Source organism: Lucilia sericata, unplaced genomic scaffold, assembly GCF_015586225.1.
Source record: "Lucilia sericata isolate MDLA Ls3-8-SP2 unplaced genomic scaffold, ASM1558622v1 Contig000233F_arrow, whole genome shotgun sequence".
NCBI lineage: Eukaryota > Metazoa > Arthropoda > Insecta > Diptera > Calliphoridae > Lucilia > Lucilia sericata.
Window position 1 is genome coordinate 127,865 of NW_023994260.1, and position 19,592 is coordinate 147,456.

The 19,592-nt window shown below is 30.6% G+C and overlaps 1 protein-coding gene across 6 annotated transcripts in view; it reads left to right on the forward strand.

The window, feature by feature from the left end:
• Positions 1 to 19,592, forward strand: part of LOC119602442 (neuroplastin) — a 78,301-nt gene that overhangs the window by 13,119 nt on the left and 45,590 nt on the right. For 3 of the 6 annotated variants that reach the window (XM_037953971.1, XM_037953972.1, XM_037953973.1), the window contains exon 2: positions 9,203 to 9,957. In XM_037953971.1, coding sequence (XP_037809899.1) covers positions 9,885 to 9,957 — 73 coding nt within the window. In that variant the 5' untranslated portion in view covers positions 9,203 to 9,884. Of the gene's footprint in view, positions 1 to 8,134; positions 8,201 to 8,230; positions 8,513 to 9,202; positions 9,958 to 19,592 lie in introns of those variants that run through there. The other 3 variants (XM_037953976.1, XM_037953974.1, XM_037953975.1) reach the window with 3 other exon arrangements.

Below are 19,592 nucleotides of genomic sequence, written 5' to 3' on the forward strand. Positions count from 1 at the left end.
AAGATTTTCATCCGACTAAAGAATATACATAAATTCTAATTCTAATATATAATTCTCATTTAGTTAATAATGTATTGACAATGACCTTTTTTCTGAAATCAAGAACGAATCGAGCTTGATTATGATTATTTTAATCGCGCAGATGATTTATGAAAGTCTCGAATGTGATCCATAATTTTGATTGGGAAAATACATTAATTCGAATTCTAATATACATATAATTCTCATTTAGTTAATAATATATTTGTAATGAACTGTATTCTGAATTGTTCTAAAATCAAGTACGAATCGAACTCAAGTCAAGAATACAAATTCTTGAAGAAAACATATTTATTTCGCTAATTAAGTTTTATAATAATATGTTCTGAATTCCAAAATCATGTGGGATACGTACACAAAGCAAGAATACAGTTCTTGATATAAGCAGATTTTGGTTTCACTTCAATCGCTTAAATTTCAAAAGCTTAAATCAAACCGAACAATTTAAAAATAAGTACATTGTGAGATCAATTTGATCCCAGAAAGTATTAATAAAAGTTAAAATTGAGAATTTTGTCTTGATTAAACCGTACTTGATTCAAATATTTTTTATTTGGATCAAGAAAAGTACGTCTGACGTCTAGTTTAATGTACGTTTGACACCGCTTAACATTATCCTGAACAGAGATACAAGCCGTCTCGGCTCAAATCGGCGGCGGCCAGTCGCCGGTCATGTTTTGACAACCCGCACAGCCGCCGACTTAAAAACAAACACATTTGAACTAGGGTTCTATAGTTGAAACGAAAAGTCGACTTTTCGACTTTTTGCATTTAGTTAAAAGTCGACTTTTCGACCTTTCGACTTTTTCCATTTTATGAAAAGTCGAATAAAAACAAACACATTTGAACTAGGGTTCTATAGTTGAAACGAAAAGTCGACTTTTCGACTTTTTGCATTTAGTTAAAAGTCGACTTTTCGACCTTTCGACTTTTTCCATTTTATGAAAAGTCGATTTTTCGACTTTTCGACCTTTTTCATTTATTTAAAAGTCGACTTTTAGACTTTTCGACTTTTAGTATTTTATAAATGGTCGACTTTTCGACTTTTTTCGACTTCTCGACTATTTTCGACTTTTTCCGACTTTTCGATTTTTTAATTTTTTACGAATTTCTGACTATTTTCGATTTATTTCGACTTTTTTTCGAGTATTTTCGACTATTTTTTTACTTTTTTCGAGTTTTTCCGACTATTTTCGAGTTTTTGACCTCTTTTCCACTTTTTTAAAATTTTCGACTCTTTTCGACTTTTTTCGACTTTTTCCGACTTTTTCCGACTTTTTTCGACTTTTCGACTTTCTTCGACTTATCGACTTTTTTCGACTTTTCAACTTTTTTCGACTTTTCGACTTTCCGATTTTTTGACTTTTCGACTTTTTTCGACTTTTATTTACAAAGTCGACTTTTCGACTTTTTTATAGACGATAGTCGAGTTATCGACTTTTTTGGAACAAAATAGTCGACTTCGACTTTTCGACTTTTTTCGACAAAAAGTCGATTGTTCGATTATTCGAAAGTCGATTTATAGAACCCTAATTTGAACTGAGTTGCCACTTTTTTCAGACAAATTGAAAAGAGTTACCTCATCATTTTGTCTTCATGTATAAAAAACTGTTAGAGAAAAGTTTTCCTAAAAATAACTGTAATAATGACAATTTTCTATAGAAAATACTTATATAGAGATACTTTTCTATCTAAGAAACCAAAATAAACACATTTTTCTATATAACAAACGGATATATAGAGAATTTTCTGAAAAGAACACTTTCTCAGCATAGATTTAGCCGATATTTTAGCCGACGCCAGTATATTTTATAACAAGCCGCCGACGCCGACCAAAAATGGTCAAGCCGCCGATCATTTTGCACCGGCTTGTATCTTTAATCCTGACACGTTTTACTCAATTCTATTTTTTTTTGAGTGTACATGTTTGCATACTTTTATATGTTCGTACTGCCAAAGCCTTTTTATAACAATTTTTTTTTAGATACTACTTGAAAAGTGTACTGATTCCTTTTATGAAATATATTTCAGTGTAGTATTTTATGGTGTTTTATTTAATTTAGTAACATTTTCATCTACATATGTATAAACTTTTTAAACTGCAGTCGTCTTCTTTTATCTTTATTGTTTTTTTCATATTTGATTTGTATAAAACTTTGTTTTGTTGCTTTTCATCTTGTAGTATCTGTATTCTAAAAGCCGTGTCGTATCTATCTATTTGTACGTTCCAATGACGATGCCGACGTAACCTATGTAAATACATTGAATTTTTTTTTCTTCTTTATTTTTCAATGATCAGCAGATAAAAACAACTGCAAAATGTTAACGACCAACCAACCAACCACTCTTGTATTCACGTTTCTATGATTGTGTTTTGTTTTCTCACTCTCTCTCTCTGTGGTTTTGATTGTTAAAAAAATTATTGGGCATCTTGACGTTGTTATGGTCCCTGTATAAACATTAATGACGTAATTAAGAAAAATGCGATCAAAATCGATTTTGATTTGTGTTTTTTTCTTTCTTGCTTTTGAAGATCACATATTTTGTCTAATTAAATGTGATCAACATGTTATTGAACTCTTCATACCTCTATGTTTTTTTTTTATTATTTTCAATTGATATGTTGTAATCTATCACTAGCTTTCTCTCTCTTTCTCTTTCTATAAATTTATTGAGATCAACGCTTACATTATCGAATTTCAGTGACTCAATAAATAAACTTGTAATTAATTAATCGTGTTTGAATGCTGTTATAACTTTAAGTCTCATTTAAACAATCATTAATTAGAAATGTATTTATTTGTTTTAATTATGGAAATTTACTAGAACTGACATGGTTTACTTATGAATCAATATGTAAATAAACAATGACTATAGCTGTCAATCTTAAGATTTTATTACAAAGAAGAATAATTCTATAGGAAATTATTGGAAATTTACTTGTTTTCTCAATGATTTGACTGCTATCGTGAGGTTTAGTTTTGACGACGACAAGTGTCCCAAGACAGAAAAGATCCTTAGTAGTTTGGCAAGAGATTTTATAATCGGGAGAGTATACTCGATATGTGCAGTTTTAAACTCCTGAGACATGTATGAAATCATGCTATAAGTTGGAAATTGCACAATTTATGGACAAGCAGCAGACAAGCTCTTTAATTATTCCGATAGCGTGGAAGTCAATTTAGATGTTTCTGAAAGTTAGCTGGGTACATCCGAACTCTTTTGTCTGCAATATCCAAAGGTAAACCTGAGCGGGGGAAATACCAAATGAAAGAAAAAGAGCCTTCACAGTTACATGTCTAAAGTATTCCGTTAGACGGGAAAGAGTCCCCGTTATTAAGGTTAAAAGTTCTGCTGTCCTCGATTCCTTGGACATGTTAAATATGAGAATAACTTATGAGATCTCTGATCAAATATTGCTCGGTTTATGCTGACTCACAAGACATTTGCCTTGTGCCGGAAATCAATTTGGATATTTCTGAATGTTAGCTGGATACATTAAGAACTCTTTTGTCAGCATATCCAGAGCGGCGGAAGTGCTAAATGAAAGAAAAACGAAACTTCGCAGTCCAGTCCACAATATTATACTATGGTGATCAGGAGCACCACGTCTAAAGTAATTTGTTTAGTCGGTATATAGTCCCAGATGTGAAAGTTAAAAGTTGTGTAGTTCTCTACTAATTGAACATGGTAAATACGAATAAATGTCATGTAATCCCTGAGCAAATATTAACTATAAGTTGGAAATCGCTGAACAAGAGTCGTTTAGTATCTTTTCAGCGTTTGTAAGGAGCAGCAGACAATTTCTCGATAGGCAGGAAACATGAAGACTTTTATGGCTGGTGTTCCCAATGATTGAAAAGAAGAAATTTTACGCTATAATGATCGGGATACACCATGTCTAATGTATTCAGATAAGTAGGAAGAACGTCCTTGATATTAAGGTAAACATTATAGTAGTTCTCGACAATGTACCGATAACGTCGGAATGGTCACTGGGATCATAATGAAGAACTCTTTTGTCCGCCATATCTGACTGGTGCTGGAGTTCCAAATGAAAGAAAAAAACGTTCGCAGTCTATGAAGGAATTTTATTCCATATTGATCAGTGATAAAGCATGTCTAAAGACCTGTTTGTACTTGTAAAGTAATAGAATCTCTATCTAGATATTGGTTATAAGATGGCAAGTGCACTCAGAAGATATATATTTTGCTTGTTGCCTTATCTGGACGACAGTTAGGCTACCATTGCTCATGTTTTCAGCAAAAGTATCTTCTCAGCATTTGTAATGACCAGCAGAAGTCAATTTAGAGCTTTCCGAATGTCATCTTGGGACATCAAGAACTCTTTTGTCTGCAATTTCGAAAGTATGCTTTGAAGCTCAACCAGTGCAGCTGGAGTACGCTGTTCAGCAAGAGTATGGATACCCTCTTTGGAGACCCTCTTTGATCAACGAATCGAAAGATATTTTACTTGTTACTGGACAACAGTTTTCAGCATGATAATCTTCTCAATATCTGCGATGACAATAGGCAATCTCCAATAGTATCGAAAATCTTGAAAGAAATAAGCATGTTAGGGTATTCATTAAGACCACAAGAAGCTGGAATTGTCACCTTTGCTTTTAGGGGCTCTGGTAGACGCTTTACAGACAGCAAAGAAGTCAATCGTCTCTGTCTTTTCGTGATCCACGTCTAATATTCACCAAGAGAAACCGTAACTGAACCCTATGATTATCACTCATTCTCAAACATCTTCCAGTGAGTAGTGTATTTACATTGACTACTACAACTTTTGGGATTGTTATATTTGGTGGATATCCACTCTGAATATTTGACAGTGACTACTTAGGTTTGTGGGGTTCCTCCGTAATGATCGCAATAGATCTGAATTGACGCACGTTTAATTCCTAATGTCAAACTGGCTACCCTAAATGATTTCATCTCAACATTCAAAGACGTTATGAATTAGTCATCGATTAGTCTCACACCTGTAACATTTCCCAGTCTTAATATTAACGCAGTAAGATCAATAGCTTAAGTACCAGAAACAAGTTTCGAATGATAGCACTTGTCTCTAAAATCTCAAAATTCCTCAATGATCATTTTATACGTGTTACATATAAAACAAAGAAACTTATTATACCGACCGGAGCAGCACGATTAAAAGAATCCGCAAAATGCTTTATCAGTCTTCATTTTTTTTTTGTCTCTTTACTCATTATATTTATTCTCCCGCTTTGTGTATGTGTAAGGCTTATTGTTTTTTTTTTGTTAAAACTGCGATAAACAAAATATATAGTAACACAAATATTTTGTTTATTAGTACAAAATATCTCTGTCTGTCCATTTATACGACTGTTGTTGAGTTATTCTGACAGATTGTGTTAACTTATTTGTACGTTTGTATGTACTATTAGCTCGCTCTCATCTTTGACGCGTTTGCTTGATTCGCTTGTTCGTCGCTCATTATCTTGAATAATATCGTATGCGAATATATTTACTCTCTTTTCAAACACACTCATATTGTTTTACGTTGACGTATGCGTAACGTTTGGTTTACTTATAGGTTGCCAGACGTTGTTGTGTCAGTTTTAGTTCAGTTCTAGTTCAGTTCTAGTTAGGGTGATCGATTATTCGACATTTTCCAAAAACCGGTTTTCGAATAGTTCGAATAGTTAACATTTCAAAAAAACCGGTTGATATTTTTCAAATTCAGAAAAAACCGGTTAACCGGTTTTTCATAATAAATAAAAAAGTATATGTTAATTTGAAGAAATTATTGTTTATGTTTAAATTTGATTAATAAAACATGGCCCGAAATGATTTTTAACAGTTTAACAGATTATACCCAGCAAAAAAAGTGTGGAAAAAGATGTAGAATTTTCATCACAACTAGTAACCCGAAGTGCTTCAAATTCAGGTGAAAAACCTATGAATTTTACATTAGCGTGTCATTGGAGGGATGTTGTTCATTTTTGACAACTTTGAACGACATCTAATCTTAGCTTTAGAAGCTGTAAAAATCCGATATTTGTATTTCAAAAATAAACCACATTCTTTAAATGAAACGCTTATGTAAATTTCATTGGTTTTTCATCAAAATTTGAAGTACTTCGAATATGTTGTTTGTAGTGACTTTTCTACATCTCTTTTCTCATTTTTAACTGTGTTTTAATTTGTAAGTATATGTTTGGTTTATAAAAGCGAAAAGTATGCAATCGCATTTTTGGATGTGATTAAGATGTCGTTTGTAAAGTATGACATCAATTATTTTTTGCTGGGTAACTTTAGATCTAGTCGTCTGATTTACATTATTTCTTTAATATAAAAAAAATTAGGAAAAAAGTGGACACTTCTTTTAAACATAAGGTACTATGTAATCCAAGCTTATTCTAAAGCCCTTTTAGGAAATTTTCATAGGCATTCCAACACTTCCATAATATTTCAGCGGTAAATTTATTATTGTAATTGGAATATAATCTTAAGATTAATAAAATTTTATCAAACAGTTTATCAATTTTACAAATAAAATTTTTTAATTAATTAGGAAAATCAAAAAAGTTTAACCAATGGTGCTTTAGAAAAATATATCCTAGTTCTTGGACTCGAATATTATTAAAATTTAAACGGGCTGTATTATTTACTTCAAAATTTCATTTAAATAATCTTTTAATACAAAGCAAATAAAAGTATTCGAAACCGGTTTTTAAAAAGTGAAAAAACCGGGTTATTCGATATTCGAAAAATCAACATTTAAAAAAAACCGACACTGGTAAAGCAGAAAAAACCGGTTTTAAAACCGGTTGAAAAATCGAGTCGATCACCCTAGTTCTAGTTCAGTTCTAGTTCTGTTCTAGTTCTGTTCTAGTTCTGTTCTAGTTCTGTTCTAGTTCTGTTCTAGTTCTGTTCTAGTTCTGTTCTAGTTCTGTTCTAGTTCTGTTCTAGTTCTGTTCTAGTTCTGTTCTAGTTCTGTTCTAGTTCTGTTCTAGTTCTGTTCTACTTCTGTTCTAGTTCTGTTCTAGTTCTGTTCTAGTTCAGTTCTAGTTCAGTTCTAGTTCAGTTCTAGTTCAGTTCTAGTTCAGTTCTAGTTCAGTTCTAGTTCAGTTCTAGTTCAGTTCTAGTTCAGTTCTAGTTCAGTTCTAGTTCAGTTCTAGTTCAGTTCTAGTTCAGTTCTAGTTCAGTTCTAGTTCAGTTCTAGTTCAGTTCTAGTTCAGTTCTAGTTCAGTTCTAGTTCAGTTCTAGTTCAGTTCTAGTTCAGTTCTAGTTCAGTTCTACTTCAGTTCTAGTTCAGTTCTAGTTCAGTTCTACTTCTGTTCCAGTTCTGTTCCAGTTCTGTTCTAGTTCTGATCTAGTTCTGTTCTAGTTCTGTTCTAGTTCTGTTCTAGTTCTGTTCTAGTTCTATTCTAGTTCTGTTCTAGTTCTGTTCTAGTTCTGTTCTAGTTCTGTTCTAGTTCTGTTCTAGTTCTGTTCTAGTTCTGTTCTAGTTCTGTTCTAGTTCTGTTCTAGTTCTGTTCTAGTTCTGTTCTAGTTCTGTTCTAGTTCTGTTCAAGTTCCAGTTCTAGTTCTGTTCTAGTTCTGTTCTAGTTCTGTTCTAGTTCTGTTCTAGTTCTATTCTAGTTCTGTTCTAGTTCTGTTCTAGTTCTGTTCTAGTTCTGTTCTAGTTCTGTTCTAGTTCTGTTCTAGTTCTGTTCTAGTTCTGTTCTAGTTCTGTTCTAGTTCTGTTCTAGTTCTGTTCTAGTTCTGTTCTAGTTCTGTTCTAGTTCTGTTCTAGTTCTGTTCTAGTTCTGTTCTAGTTCCGTTCTAGTTCTGTTCTAGTTCTGATCTAGTTTTGTACTGCTGACTCAGTGATACGTTTTACGTAACGTAATGAGGTTTTAAATAAAACATAAGGCCAATATTACGAAGAATGGAACAAAATGTTAACGATTTTTTCTGCTCAAATCTGGCAGCCCCATTTTCTTAGTTGTTGTTGTTCGCTCTATTATTGTTTTGATAGGTTCGAGTGTGTGTGCGTGAGTATCTAAGCATGTATAAGTTACGTTACGTTTTCTTCTTCTATTTTTATGTTTCTAATATGATAAACACACTCACTACACTTGGTATGTGCTCATTTCAGTTTCTACTTCCTTCGCGTATACACTATAGTGTCGTGTCGTGGGTTTGTTTTTTTTTTTGTTCTTAATTTCTTTCAGTTCTTTTCATATTGTTGAATTAAATTTTGTATGATTTTTCACGATTTCTACAAGTCGGGCGAAATAAAAAATTTACTTGAAAAAGCAAAAATACGCGAGCATTTTTAGTTGCAAATCTGTGGTCTTTGGTGGTGGCGGCAACGACGATTTTTTTAGAACCTTAAAACGCGAATAGTGTGTTTCACTTGCTTTAGTTTTTTTCTTTTGTTACGTTTGTGACGCGCGTTGGGTTCATAAATTTTCGTTAAATTTTTATATATTTTTTTTTTAAATTTTCGGTTAGTTTTTTGTTGCTGCTAAAGACAAATAATATATATTTTAAAATTATGGCAATATAGTGTTTTAAAGAAATTTTTTTTTGTTAAATTTTTTGCTAGATTTTAAAAAGTGTGTGTGTGTTGGAAAATATCACCAGTGTTTTGTGTTCAATATATATTTTTTGAAATATATTTTTGAATTTTTTTTGAAAAAAAAAAAAAATGTTAAAGAAAATAAGAAACAAAATATAAAGAGAAAAACACAAGTATGAAAATTTGTAGTTTTTTTGCTTTTTATATTTAAATGAAATTAAAAAAAAGAATTGAAAATTTACGTCAATAGAGATGTCTGGGTTGGACCAGACATATTAAAACAAATATTTCTTTGCTCTTTCTTCTTATGCTCTTACGTTGTTTGTGTTTTTTTCCTTTGGTTCTTTAAACGATTGCGTTGTATTACGTCGTCCTCTACGTCCTTTGCTTACGTTACGTTTTCTTAAAAAAAAGTTTTTGATTTTTTTACATTTTAAGATGTTGAAAATTTTATTATTATTTTCTTAAATATTATACAATATTTTCTCTTAGTAATAAATAAATAAATGTTGTGAATTTGTGTTTTTTTATAATATTTTATTTTTTATAAAATTTTGTAAAATTTAAAGAAAATATAATTAAAGTTTTATTTATTTCTGTTTTTATTTTGTAACGCAGCTCTCGTTAATTTAAGACGACGACGACGTTTACGCGTAGCTGAAGACGACGACTAATTTATAAATAAAAAAAATTTATTCATTTAAATTTAATAAAAAATAAATTTAAATTAAAAAAATCCCACAACAAATATTTATAATAATAAAACAACAACAAAAAACCAATAATTACAAACCTGTAATATAAAACAAAAATAAAAAGATAATCAATCATATAAATTTTTCAAAAAAAAAAGATCAAAAAGAGAGAAACACAAGAAGAAGAATAATTTATTGTAATTCCTCAAACAACAACAACAACAACTTAATAATTTCAAAATAAATATTCACAGCCAGAGAGATAAAAAGAGAGAACAAAGAAACAAAACAAAAATAACTTTGATTTTATAAAAAAAAAAATATTTATTAAAAGGCTTCTTACAAAAATTTCTAAAATCCACGTTTACTACCACAACAACAACAACAACAAGAAGGAAATATCCCTGGTTAACTCCTCAAAAACGACAAAAACCACTATTGGAACCTTAACAACAACAACAACAACATTCAATCTGCAAAGTTTGTTATAAAACAACAACAACAATTTTCCATCAACATCATCATCTAAATATATAAATTATATAAAAAATTCTTAATATTTTAAACATAAGCTTAAAAGTACAAACCACGGATCAATACCAAAGATGGAGGCAAAATTCTTGGCAGGCATATTTTCATTCCTCTCGATATTTTTAGCGATTTATGCTCAATCAACCGGTAAGTTTTTTATTGAACAATTTTTGTTATTCAAAAAAATAATTATTTAAAAAAATTATTTTTTAAAATTTTAAATTAATTTAAAATGAAAAAAAAAAAACTTATAAATAGGGATTTTGTTATATTTTTTTATTATTTTCTTTTAATAATATTTTTTCATTTTATATTTCCCTTATCTTTTGAAAAAATATTAAACGAAAATATTTTTATATAATTGTTTTTTTTTTTTTATAAATTATAAATTAAAACCACACTGTACTTGTTTAATAAAAAATGTTATTTACAATTTTTACACAAATTTTGTGTAATATTGTTGTTTTACAATAATTCAAGGTACCTCTTTAATCAGACCATTAAACAGTCGTAATTTTTGTGCTGTCAAAGGGTGACAGTGAATAAAAAATTATATTTTTGAAATGTTGAACATTTCTTTCTAAACTTTGTTTTAAATTATAGGAAAGTTAACAATAGGTTAGTTCTAGTTCAGTTCTTGTTCAGTTCTAGTTCAGTGCTAGTTCAGTGCTAGTTCAGTTCTAGTTCAGTTCTAGTTCAGTTCTAGTTCAGTTCTAGTTCAGTTCTAGTTCAGTTCTAGTTCAGTTCTAGTTCAGTTCTAGTTCAGTTCTAGTTCAGTTCTAGTTCAGTTCTAGTTCAGTTCTAGTTCAGTTCTAGTTCAGTTCTAGTTCAGTTCTAGTTCAGTTCTAGTTCAGTTCTAGTTCAGTTCTAGTTCAGTTCTAGTTCAGTTCTAGTTCAGTTCTAGTTCAGTTCTAGTTCAGTTCTAGTTCAGTTCTAGTTCAGTTCTAGTTCAGTTCTAGTTCAGTTCTAGTTCAGTTCTAGTTCAGTTCTAGTTCAGTTCTAGTTCAGTTCTAGTTCAGTTCTAGTTCAGTTCTAGTTCAGTTCTAGTTCAGTTCTAGTTCAGTTCTAGTTCTAGTTCTAGTTCTAGTTCAGTTCTAGTTCAGTTCTAGTTCAGTTCTAGTTCAGTTCTAGTTCAGTTCTAGTTCAGTTCTAGTTCAGTTCTAGTTCAGTTCTAGTTCAGTTCTAGTTCAGTTCTAGTTCAGTTCTAGTTCAGTTCTAGTTCAGTTCTAGTTCAGTTCTAGTTCAGTTCTAGTTCAGTTCTAGTTCAGTTCTAGTTCAGTTCTAGTTCAGTTCTAGTTCTGTTCTAGTTCTGTTCTAGTTCTGTTCTAGTTCTGTTCTAGTTCTGTTCTAGTTCTGTTCTAGTTCTGTTCTAGTTCTGTTCTAGTTCTGTTCTAGTTCTGTTCTAGTTCTGTTCTAGTTCTGTTCTAGTTCTGTTCTAGTTCTGTTCTAGTTCTGTTCTAGTTCTGTTCTAGTTCTGTTCTAGTTCTGTTCTAGTTCTGTTCTAGTTCTGTTCTAGTTCTGTTCTAGTTCTGTTCTAGTTCTGTTCTAGTTCTGTTCTAGTTCTGTTCTAGTTCTGTTCTAGTTCTGTTCTAGTTCTGTTCTAGTTCTGTTCTAGTTCTGTTCTAGTTCTGTTCTAGTTCTGTTCTAGTTCTGTTCTAGTTCTGTTCTAGTTCTGTTCTAGTTCTGTTCTAGTTCTGTTCTAGTTCTGTTCTAGTTCTGTTCTAGTTCTGTTCTAGTTCTGTTCTAGTTCTGTTCTAGTTCTGTTCTAGTTCTGTTCTAGTTCTGTTCTAGTTCTGTTCTAGTTCTGTTCTAGTTCTGTTCTAGTTCTGTTCTAGTTTTGTTCTAGTTCTGTTCTAGTTCTGTTCTTGTTCTGTTCTAGTTCTGTTCTAGTTCTGTTCTAGTTCTGTTCTAGTTCAGTTCTAGTTCTGTTCTAGTTCTGTTCTAGTTCTGTTCTAGTTCTGTTCTAGTTCTGTTCTAGTTCTATTCTAGTTCTGTTCTAGTTCTATTCTAGTTCTGTTCTAGTTCTGTTCTAGTTCTGTTCTAGTTCTGTTTTAGTTCTGTTCTAGTTCTGTTCCAGTTCTGTTCTAGTTCTGTTCTAGTTCTGTTGTAGTTCTGTTCTAGTTCTGTTCTAGTTCTGGTTTAGTTCTAGATCTATTCTGGTTCTGTTCTAGTTCTGGTTCAGTTCTAGTTCTATTCTGGTTCTGTTCTAGTTCTGGTTCAGTTCTAGTTCTATTCTGGTTCTGTTCTAGTTCTGTTCTAATAGGTGCATTACGGTCCCACTGTACCCCGTAATGTTAATGACACATACTAGCAAAAGTTATTGATATTATTTTTAGTTATTGTTGTTGTTGTCATTATTATTTTAAGTGTAATGTTAACAAAACTATTAATGTCAGGCATTTGGGTGATAACATTTCATTTTGTTTTTGTTTTTCTGTGTCCAAGTACTTATAAAAGTGTGTTTATTTTATTAGCAAAAGATATAGACTTACATACGTATACTTATATAGGATTTTATTACATATTTTTTTATTAATACTCAAAATATCTATAAAGATAAAATAATAAAAATAGATAAACCAATTCTTTATTTTTGATTAAATTTAAAAATTTACTCTTAATGTTTTCTTAAATAATTTGAAAATATAATGAAAAAATTTCATTAAAAAAGGGAGCAAATTATAACCTAGTATGGAACTAAAGGAGTTGTCTTAAAGTTTGTAATATTTGTGCTTCAACTAACCAATGGCATATCAATCGTTATTCAAACTAGATATCTGAAAAGTTATAGCAGTGTACGGTACGGTGTCGTCTACTTTCTTAGCTTTTGTATTTTTTTTTCTATTTATATAAGGTTATAGAAAACCATAATTATGTTAGCACTTTTTTTTGAACAAAATAAATAATTAGCTGGAAATTTATTATTTTTAAATTTTCCTTTTAACAAAAAAAAAAAAAAAAATATAATATAAACATTTTCGTTTAAAGTGAATACATAATAGTTTGTACAGTTAAATTAGTATAGTACAGTACAGTATTGTTCGAAACCTAAGCAAATGTTATAGTCAGTGTAATCAAATTGTAGAACTTTAGAACTTAGACCATTCATAATGGCTTCTAAAGTCTATAATATCTTTAACTTTGATTGTCACTGTCAGGGAAAGTTACTTAGTTTTTTAACAATACTGTATATTCGCCTACATCTATTCACAGAATCTGTTTTACTTCCAGTCGTTTTTGTTTTAATAGAATTTCTAAATTTAAAAGTTAAGAGATTCATCTTACAAGCAATATCGGCTATTGACTAATCAATTGACTAATCAATGGACATGTTTCTTGACTAGTTTATAGACTAATTTGTGGACTAATCCCTAGACCAGTCAATACTCTTTTGACATTCTATTGATTAGTCTGTATACTAGTCTACTGACTAGTCTATGGATTAGTCTAGTGACTATTCTCTAAACCAGTCTATGGGCTATTATATGGACTAGTCTATTGAATAATCTATTGACAAGTCTATTGACTAGTCTATGAACTAGTCTATGCACTAGTCTATTGACTAATGTAAGTACTAGTCTATTGACTAGTATTTGGATTAGTCTATTGAACCAGTCTGCTGGCTGTTCTGTGGACTGGACTATTGACTATTCTATGAACTAGTTTATTGACTAGTCTATTTACTAGTCTAATGACCAGCCTATGAACTAGTCTATTGACTAGTCTTTGAATTAGTCTATTGACCAGACTATGAATTAGTCTATTGACTAGTCTATGAACTAGTCTATTGACTACCCTATTATATAGTCTATTGACTAGCCTATTATCTAGTCTATTGACTAGTCTATGGGCTAATCTGTTGACCAGTCTATGAACTAATCTATTGACAAGTCTATGGACTAATCTATTGACTAGTCTATGAACTAATCTATTGACTAGTCTATGAAGTAGTATATTGACTAGTCTATGGACTAATCTATTGACTAGTCTATGAAGTAGTCTATTGACTAGTCTATGAACTAGTTCATTTACTAGTCTATGAAATAGTCTATAGACTGATCTATTGACTAGTCTATTGACCAGCCAATAAACTAGTCTATTGACTAGTCTGTGAACTAGTCTGTTGACTGGTATATAGACTAATCTATTGACTAATCTTTGAACTAGTCTATTGACCAGACTATGAATTAGTCTATTGACTAGTCTATGAACTAGTCTATTGAACCAGTCTGCTGACTGTTCTGTGTACTGGACTATTGACTATTCTATGAACTTGTTTATTGACTAGTCTATGGACTAGTCTATGGGCTAATCTATTGACCAGTCTATGAACTAATCTATTGACTATTCTATGAAGTAGTCTATTGACTAGTCTATGAACTAATCTATTGACTAGTCTGTGAAGTAGTCTATTGACTAGTTTATGAACTAGTTTATTTGCTAGTCTATGAACTAGTCTATGGACTACTCATTGAACTAATCTATGGAATAGACTATGGGCTAGTTTATTTACTAGTATATAGGCTAGTCTAGTGTCTAGTGAGTAATCTATGGACTAGACAATTGACTAGTCTATTAACTCGTCTATAGATCAATATTCTATGGACTAGACTTTTGGTCTATATCTTTATGCATACACCTAAAACCTAACTAACAATAATTGTTTTTAATTCAAGTAAAATTAGAAAACAAAAATCTTGTAATTTTCTTAAATTTTATTTATTTACTTTAGTAATAACAACATCTTTAATTAATCGTTTTAAATATTTAATTTTAATACCACTACATATAAAAACTTCCCAAAAATGTTTACCTTAAAAGAAAAAAGAAAAAAATAATATAATTAAAGTTATCTATAGAATTTATTATCAGTTGTTATTGAAATTAGTATTTGTTGTTACTAAATATACTAAAATTTTAAAATTTTTTCAATAAAACACAATTCTCTTTGTCTCTCGTTCTCAGACACATACATTTCCGCAGTCTCTCTCTCCCTGTCAATAATTTTTTTTACTCCTCCAAATACTTTGATTAGGTTTCCTACTCAATAGTGTTTATCTTAAATTTGTTTTTTTTTTATTTGTCTATATGTATTTCAAAAATCAATTATATATATAAATATAACAACAACAACAATATCTAAAGAATTGTATTTAAATAATATTTTTTTATTTATGCTTTATAGAGGTATGTTTATATTTTCTAATTCATTTGTTAATTGTAGTTTTTGTTGTTGTTATTTTTTCTATTTGTATACAATTTATTGATTACTCTTTTTTCAATACTGCCGCCTGCTCAGCTGTACTGAACTGTTAGCTAGAGCCAATATTTACCTCCTCCTTCTTCTGTGTTTTCTTTTTTACCTCTACAAAACACTTGACTTCAATATGTCTCACCTTTTTTTATTTTACACAAAAATTTCTCTGTTGGGCCATATTTCTCCCTCTTTAGCCTCCCTCTTTACACTGGCCCCATATTTTTTTTATTTAAACATATGGTTAGTTGTCGATTATACTTTAGTGTTTTGTATTGCAAGATTTGCTTTACAATTTTTCTTTTTAGTTGTTGTTGTTGTTGCCGTTTTTGTGAAAATTTATTTTCAATTTTAATTGAAAATATACATTGAGCAATAACTAGACAACGTTGGCTTTTCACAAATCCCCATCGTTGTTAGTGTAATGGGTGCACAGCATGTGGCAGAAGTTTAAGGTTTTGAGATTAGTAGAGTAGTCTATGGACTAGTCTATAGAGTAGTATATGAACTATATAATAGCCTATTGACTAGTCTATGATTAAGTCTTTTGACTAAAGACTAATCTATGCACTAGTCTAATTACTAATCTATGACACTAATATATGAACATGTTGACTAGTCTGTAGACTAGCGTAGACTAGCCTTTTGACTAGTCTATGGAATAGCCTATTGACTAGTCTATGGACTAGTCTGTTTACTAGCTTACTATCTAGCCTACTGACTAGTCTATGGACTGACTAGTAACTAGTCTATGGTCTAGTTTATTGACTAGTATTTGGATTAGTCTATGGAATAGCCTATTGACTAGTCTATGGACTAGTCTGTTTACTAGCTTACTATCTAGCCTACTGACTAGTCTATGGACTGACTAGTAACTAGTCTATGGTCTAGTTTATTGACTAGTCTAGACTAGTTAATTACTATGGACTAGCTCCTTTACTAATCTTTAGTCTAGCCTATTAACTAGTCTATGGACAAGACTATTGACTTGTCTATGGACTAGCCTTTTGACTAGTCTATTGACTAGTCTATGAACAAGTCTACGGACTAGTCTATTGACTAGTCTACAGACTAGTCTACTGACTAATCTACGGACTAATCTATTGACTAGTCTACGGACTAATCTATTGAATAGTCTATGGACTAGTTTATTGATTAGTATATTGACTTGTCTATTGACTTCTCTGTGGACTGGCCAATTGACTAATATATAAACTAGCTAATAGACTAATCTATAGACTAGTGTATTGACAAACTATATATTTATCTATGGTCTAGCCTGTTGACTAGTCTATGGAATAGCCAATGGACTAGTCTATTAACTAGCTTACTGACTACTTTATAGATTAGCGTACTGACTAGTCTATGGACTAGCCTACTGGCTAGGCTATGTTCTAGCCTACTGAGTAGTCTTTGAACTGACTAGTAACTAGTCTAGCTCCTTTACTAATCTTTAGACTAGCCTATTGACTTCTCTATGGACTGGCCTTTTGACTAATATATAGACTAGCTAATAGACTAATCTATAGACTAGTGTTTTGACTAAACTATAGATTTATCTAGCCTGTGGACTAGTCTATAGACTAGGCTACTTACTATTCTGTGGACTAGTCTATTGCTTAGTTTATTTACTAGTCTATGGGCTAGCTTATTGATTAGTCTATGAACTAGTCTACTGATTCGCCTATGGACTAGTCTATTACTATTCCTAGTTCAAAGACTACTTCCTATTTTAACCTATGAAGTAGATTATATACTGATCTATTGCCTGGACTAGGAAAAGTTTATGGGCGTGTCTATTAATTAATTTCCCTCCCCACTACAGTGATTACTTGGGCTCATTAGAAAGTCACTTGTCTCCTTTTTAGATTACCAAAGATATGTTTAGTAGTCAATCGAGTCAATCTTTTAGGAAACCGAATAAATAATCAGCTTTTTTATGTAGTGGACTTCATTGACCAGCTGTTTTCTTTTGCTAACAGCCCACGTATGTGACACTACCATAGCCCTCCCTCACCAATATTTGTTCCTTCCTTTTTGTTGCTCTCAATTAAAAGTCACGTGTTTTTTATAGCAAAATTTTCCTTATGAGTTTGTGTGTGTGTGTAATAAACACAAAAAAGTTATGTTTTATTATAAAATTTGTATCGATGTTCATTGATCGCTTTTTTTCAATTTTTTGTGGGATGATGAACGGAGGTGGGGGAGAAATATTGTCTTCATATAGAAATTTGTTTATTATTATTTTTTTTTCGATTTTTCCACAACCAAAAACAAAAAGTCATAGTTATTCTATTGACCAGTTTGCCACAGCAATATAAACTAATCAATCGATTTAGCAGGAATCAAGGCATTACCTTTTGGATCGAACTGGTATATTAATTAGACTATTGATTAATCTATCAACTAGCGTTAGTAAACTAGTCGATAGTTGAAATGAGTTTGAGACCATAAACTAGTCAATAAGTTAATTCATAGACTGGTCAATAGGTAAGTCCATAGACTGGTCAATAGACAAATCCATAGACTAGTCTATAGATTAGTCAATTAGTCCGTAAACTAGTTAATATACTACTTCATAGCCTGTGGACTAGTCTATTGTCTAGTCTTAGAATCAGAGTCTTTTGACTAATCTATCAACTAGTCTATGGACTAGTGTATAGACTAGACTATGGATTGGTGTATAGAATTGTGTATATAGTCTATAGTCTATTATGGATAAGTTTATTGTCTAATCTCCCAACTAGTGTATGCACTGGTTTACTGACTAGTACTTGTCCACTGGCTAGTCGATGAACTAGGGTATAGACTTATCTGTGGACTAATATAAGGACTATTCTATTGTCTAGTTTATTGATAACTTTATGGAGGAGTCTATTGGTTTATGGACTGGTTTACTGACAAGTCGATTAACTGATTTATTGACTAGTCTATGGACTAGTGTTTAAACTATTGTCTAGTCTGTGGATTTATGGACAAGTCTATTGAAAAGTCTATTAACTTGTATATGGAGTAGTATACATACTAGTACTTGACCATTGACTAGTCTATGGTCTATATAGCCTAGTTTATGGACTAGTCTATTATCTATGAACTAGTCTATTAACAGATCTATTGACTAGTCTGTGAGGTAGCCTGTGGACTAGTGTTTATACTAGACTATGGACTAGTTTACGGATTGGCGTATGGACTAGTCTATTTCTCGTCTGTGGACTTATGGACAAGTCTATTGACTAATCTATCAACTAGTATATAGAATAGTGTGTAGACTAATCTAAGAGCTATTATACTGTCTAGCACTAGCTTCTAAACAAGTCTATTGACTAATATATCAACTAGTGTATGGACTGGCTTAGGTGCTTCAAACTGCAGGGTTGTTATCTTATGTTTATTATGCCAGAGAGCAACAGAGAGAAAGGAGAAAAAAGGAATTGTATAAGAGAGAGACAAAGTGGGAGGTTTGCATATTAAGCAGGAGTATTTACAAAAATTTGACAACTACAGAGAGAGAGAGAGTAAACAGAGTCCATTAAATATTCTTACATTGTATGTATGTATGTACAAATATTTTTCACATTTTTATCAAAGATTATTTTTCAGATATAATGGAATTAAACTGATAAATAAAAAGGATATTGAAATTTGTCTATTAAATAGATTGTTATAATATTATTTAAAACCCTTGTTAAGTACAAAAATATTTATGACAAAATGTTTCATATTTCGATGTTTTAAAATTAAACAATTTTTATAAAAGAGTGATTGACTTGTAAGTTGTTTATATTAAATTGTATTTAACTTTTTTTAAAAAAAGCAAATATTGTTTTAAATTAGTCAACTTGTTTTTGAAATATTTTTTTAAATATGTTTTAAAAATACATGTGTGAATATTATTGTACTTTTGTACCCGGGTCATTAACAAAAGATTTTAAAATATATAATTGTTATAATGACTCATGAGCTTTAAAACAATTTTTTTTAAACTTTAGTATATATAAACGTTTAGCTGTTATAAAATAGAATTTTAAATAATTCTAGCCAAATTTTTTTCTTTGTATATTTTATAAATTTAGTTGTTAATATAAAAAAAATACTTTTTCTATATAGTTAATTTTTTATTATTTGTTGCTATTTATTGTTGGTTAATGGATTCTTATCATTTTATTTTTGAAATAATAATAGAATACTAAAAATTCCTTGAACTTTTTTTGTTCAAACCATTTTTATTTTATTTTCAATACATTCACCTTATATTGAAATTGTTTTTTTTTTTTTTTTTTTTTTTTTTTTTTGTGTTCATTATATATATTCTATAAAATTTCATTGATATGTTGAACATTGAAAGTATATAAAAAGAAAAAAAAAATATAAAAATATCTGAACAAAAAAGAAATTGTGCAATTGAACAAAGAGGACCGACCTCCTGTAACATGCAAACCAATCTACGAAAAAATTGCAAAGAATCTTTTTTTTGTAAATAGATTAATGGAATAATAGCATATATTTCTTATTTCCTTGTCTTTTTTTA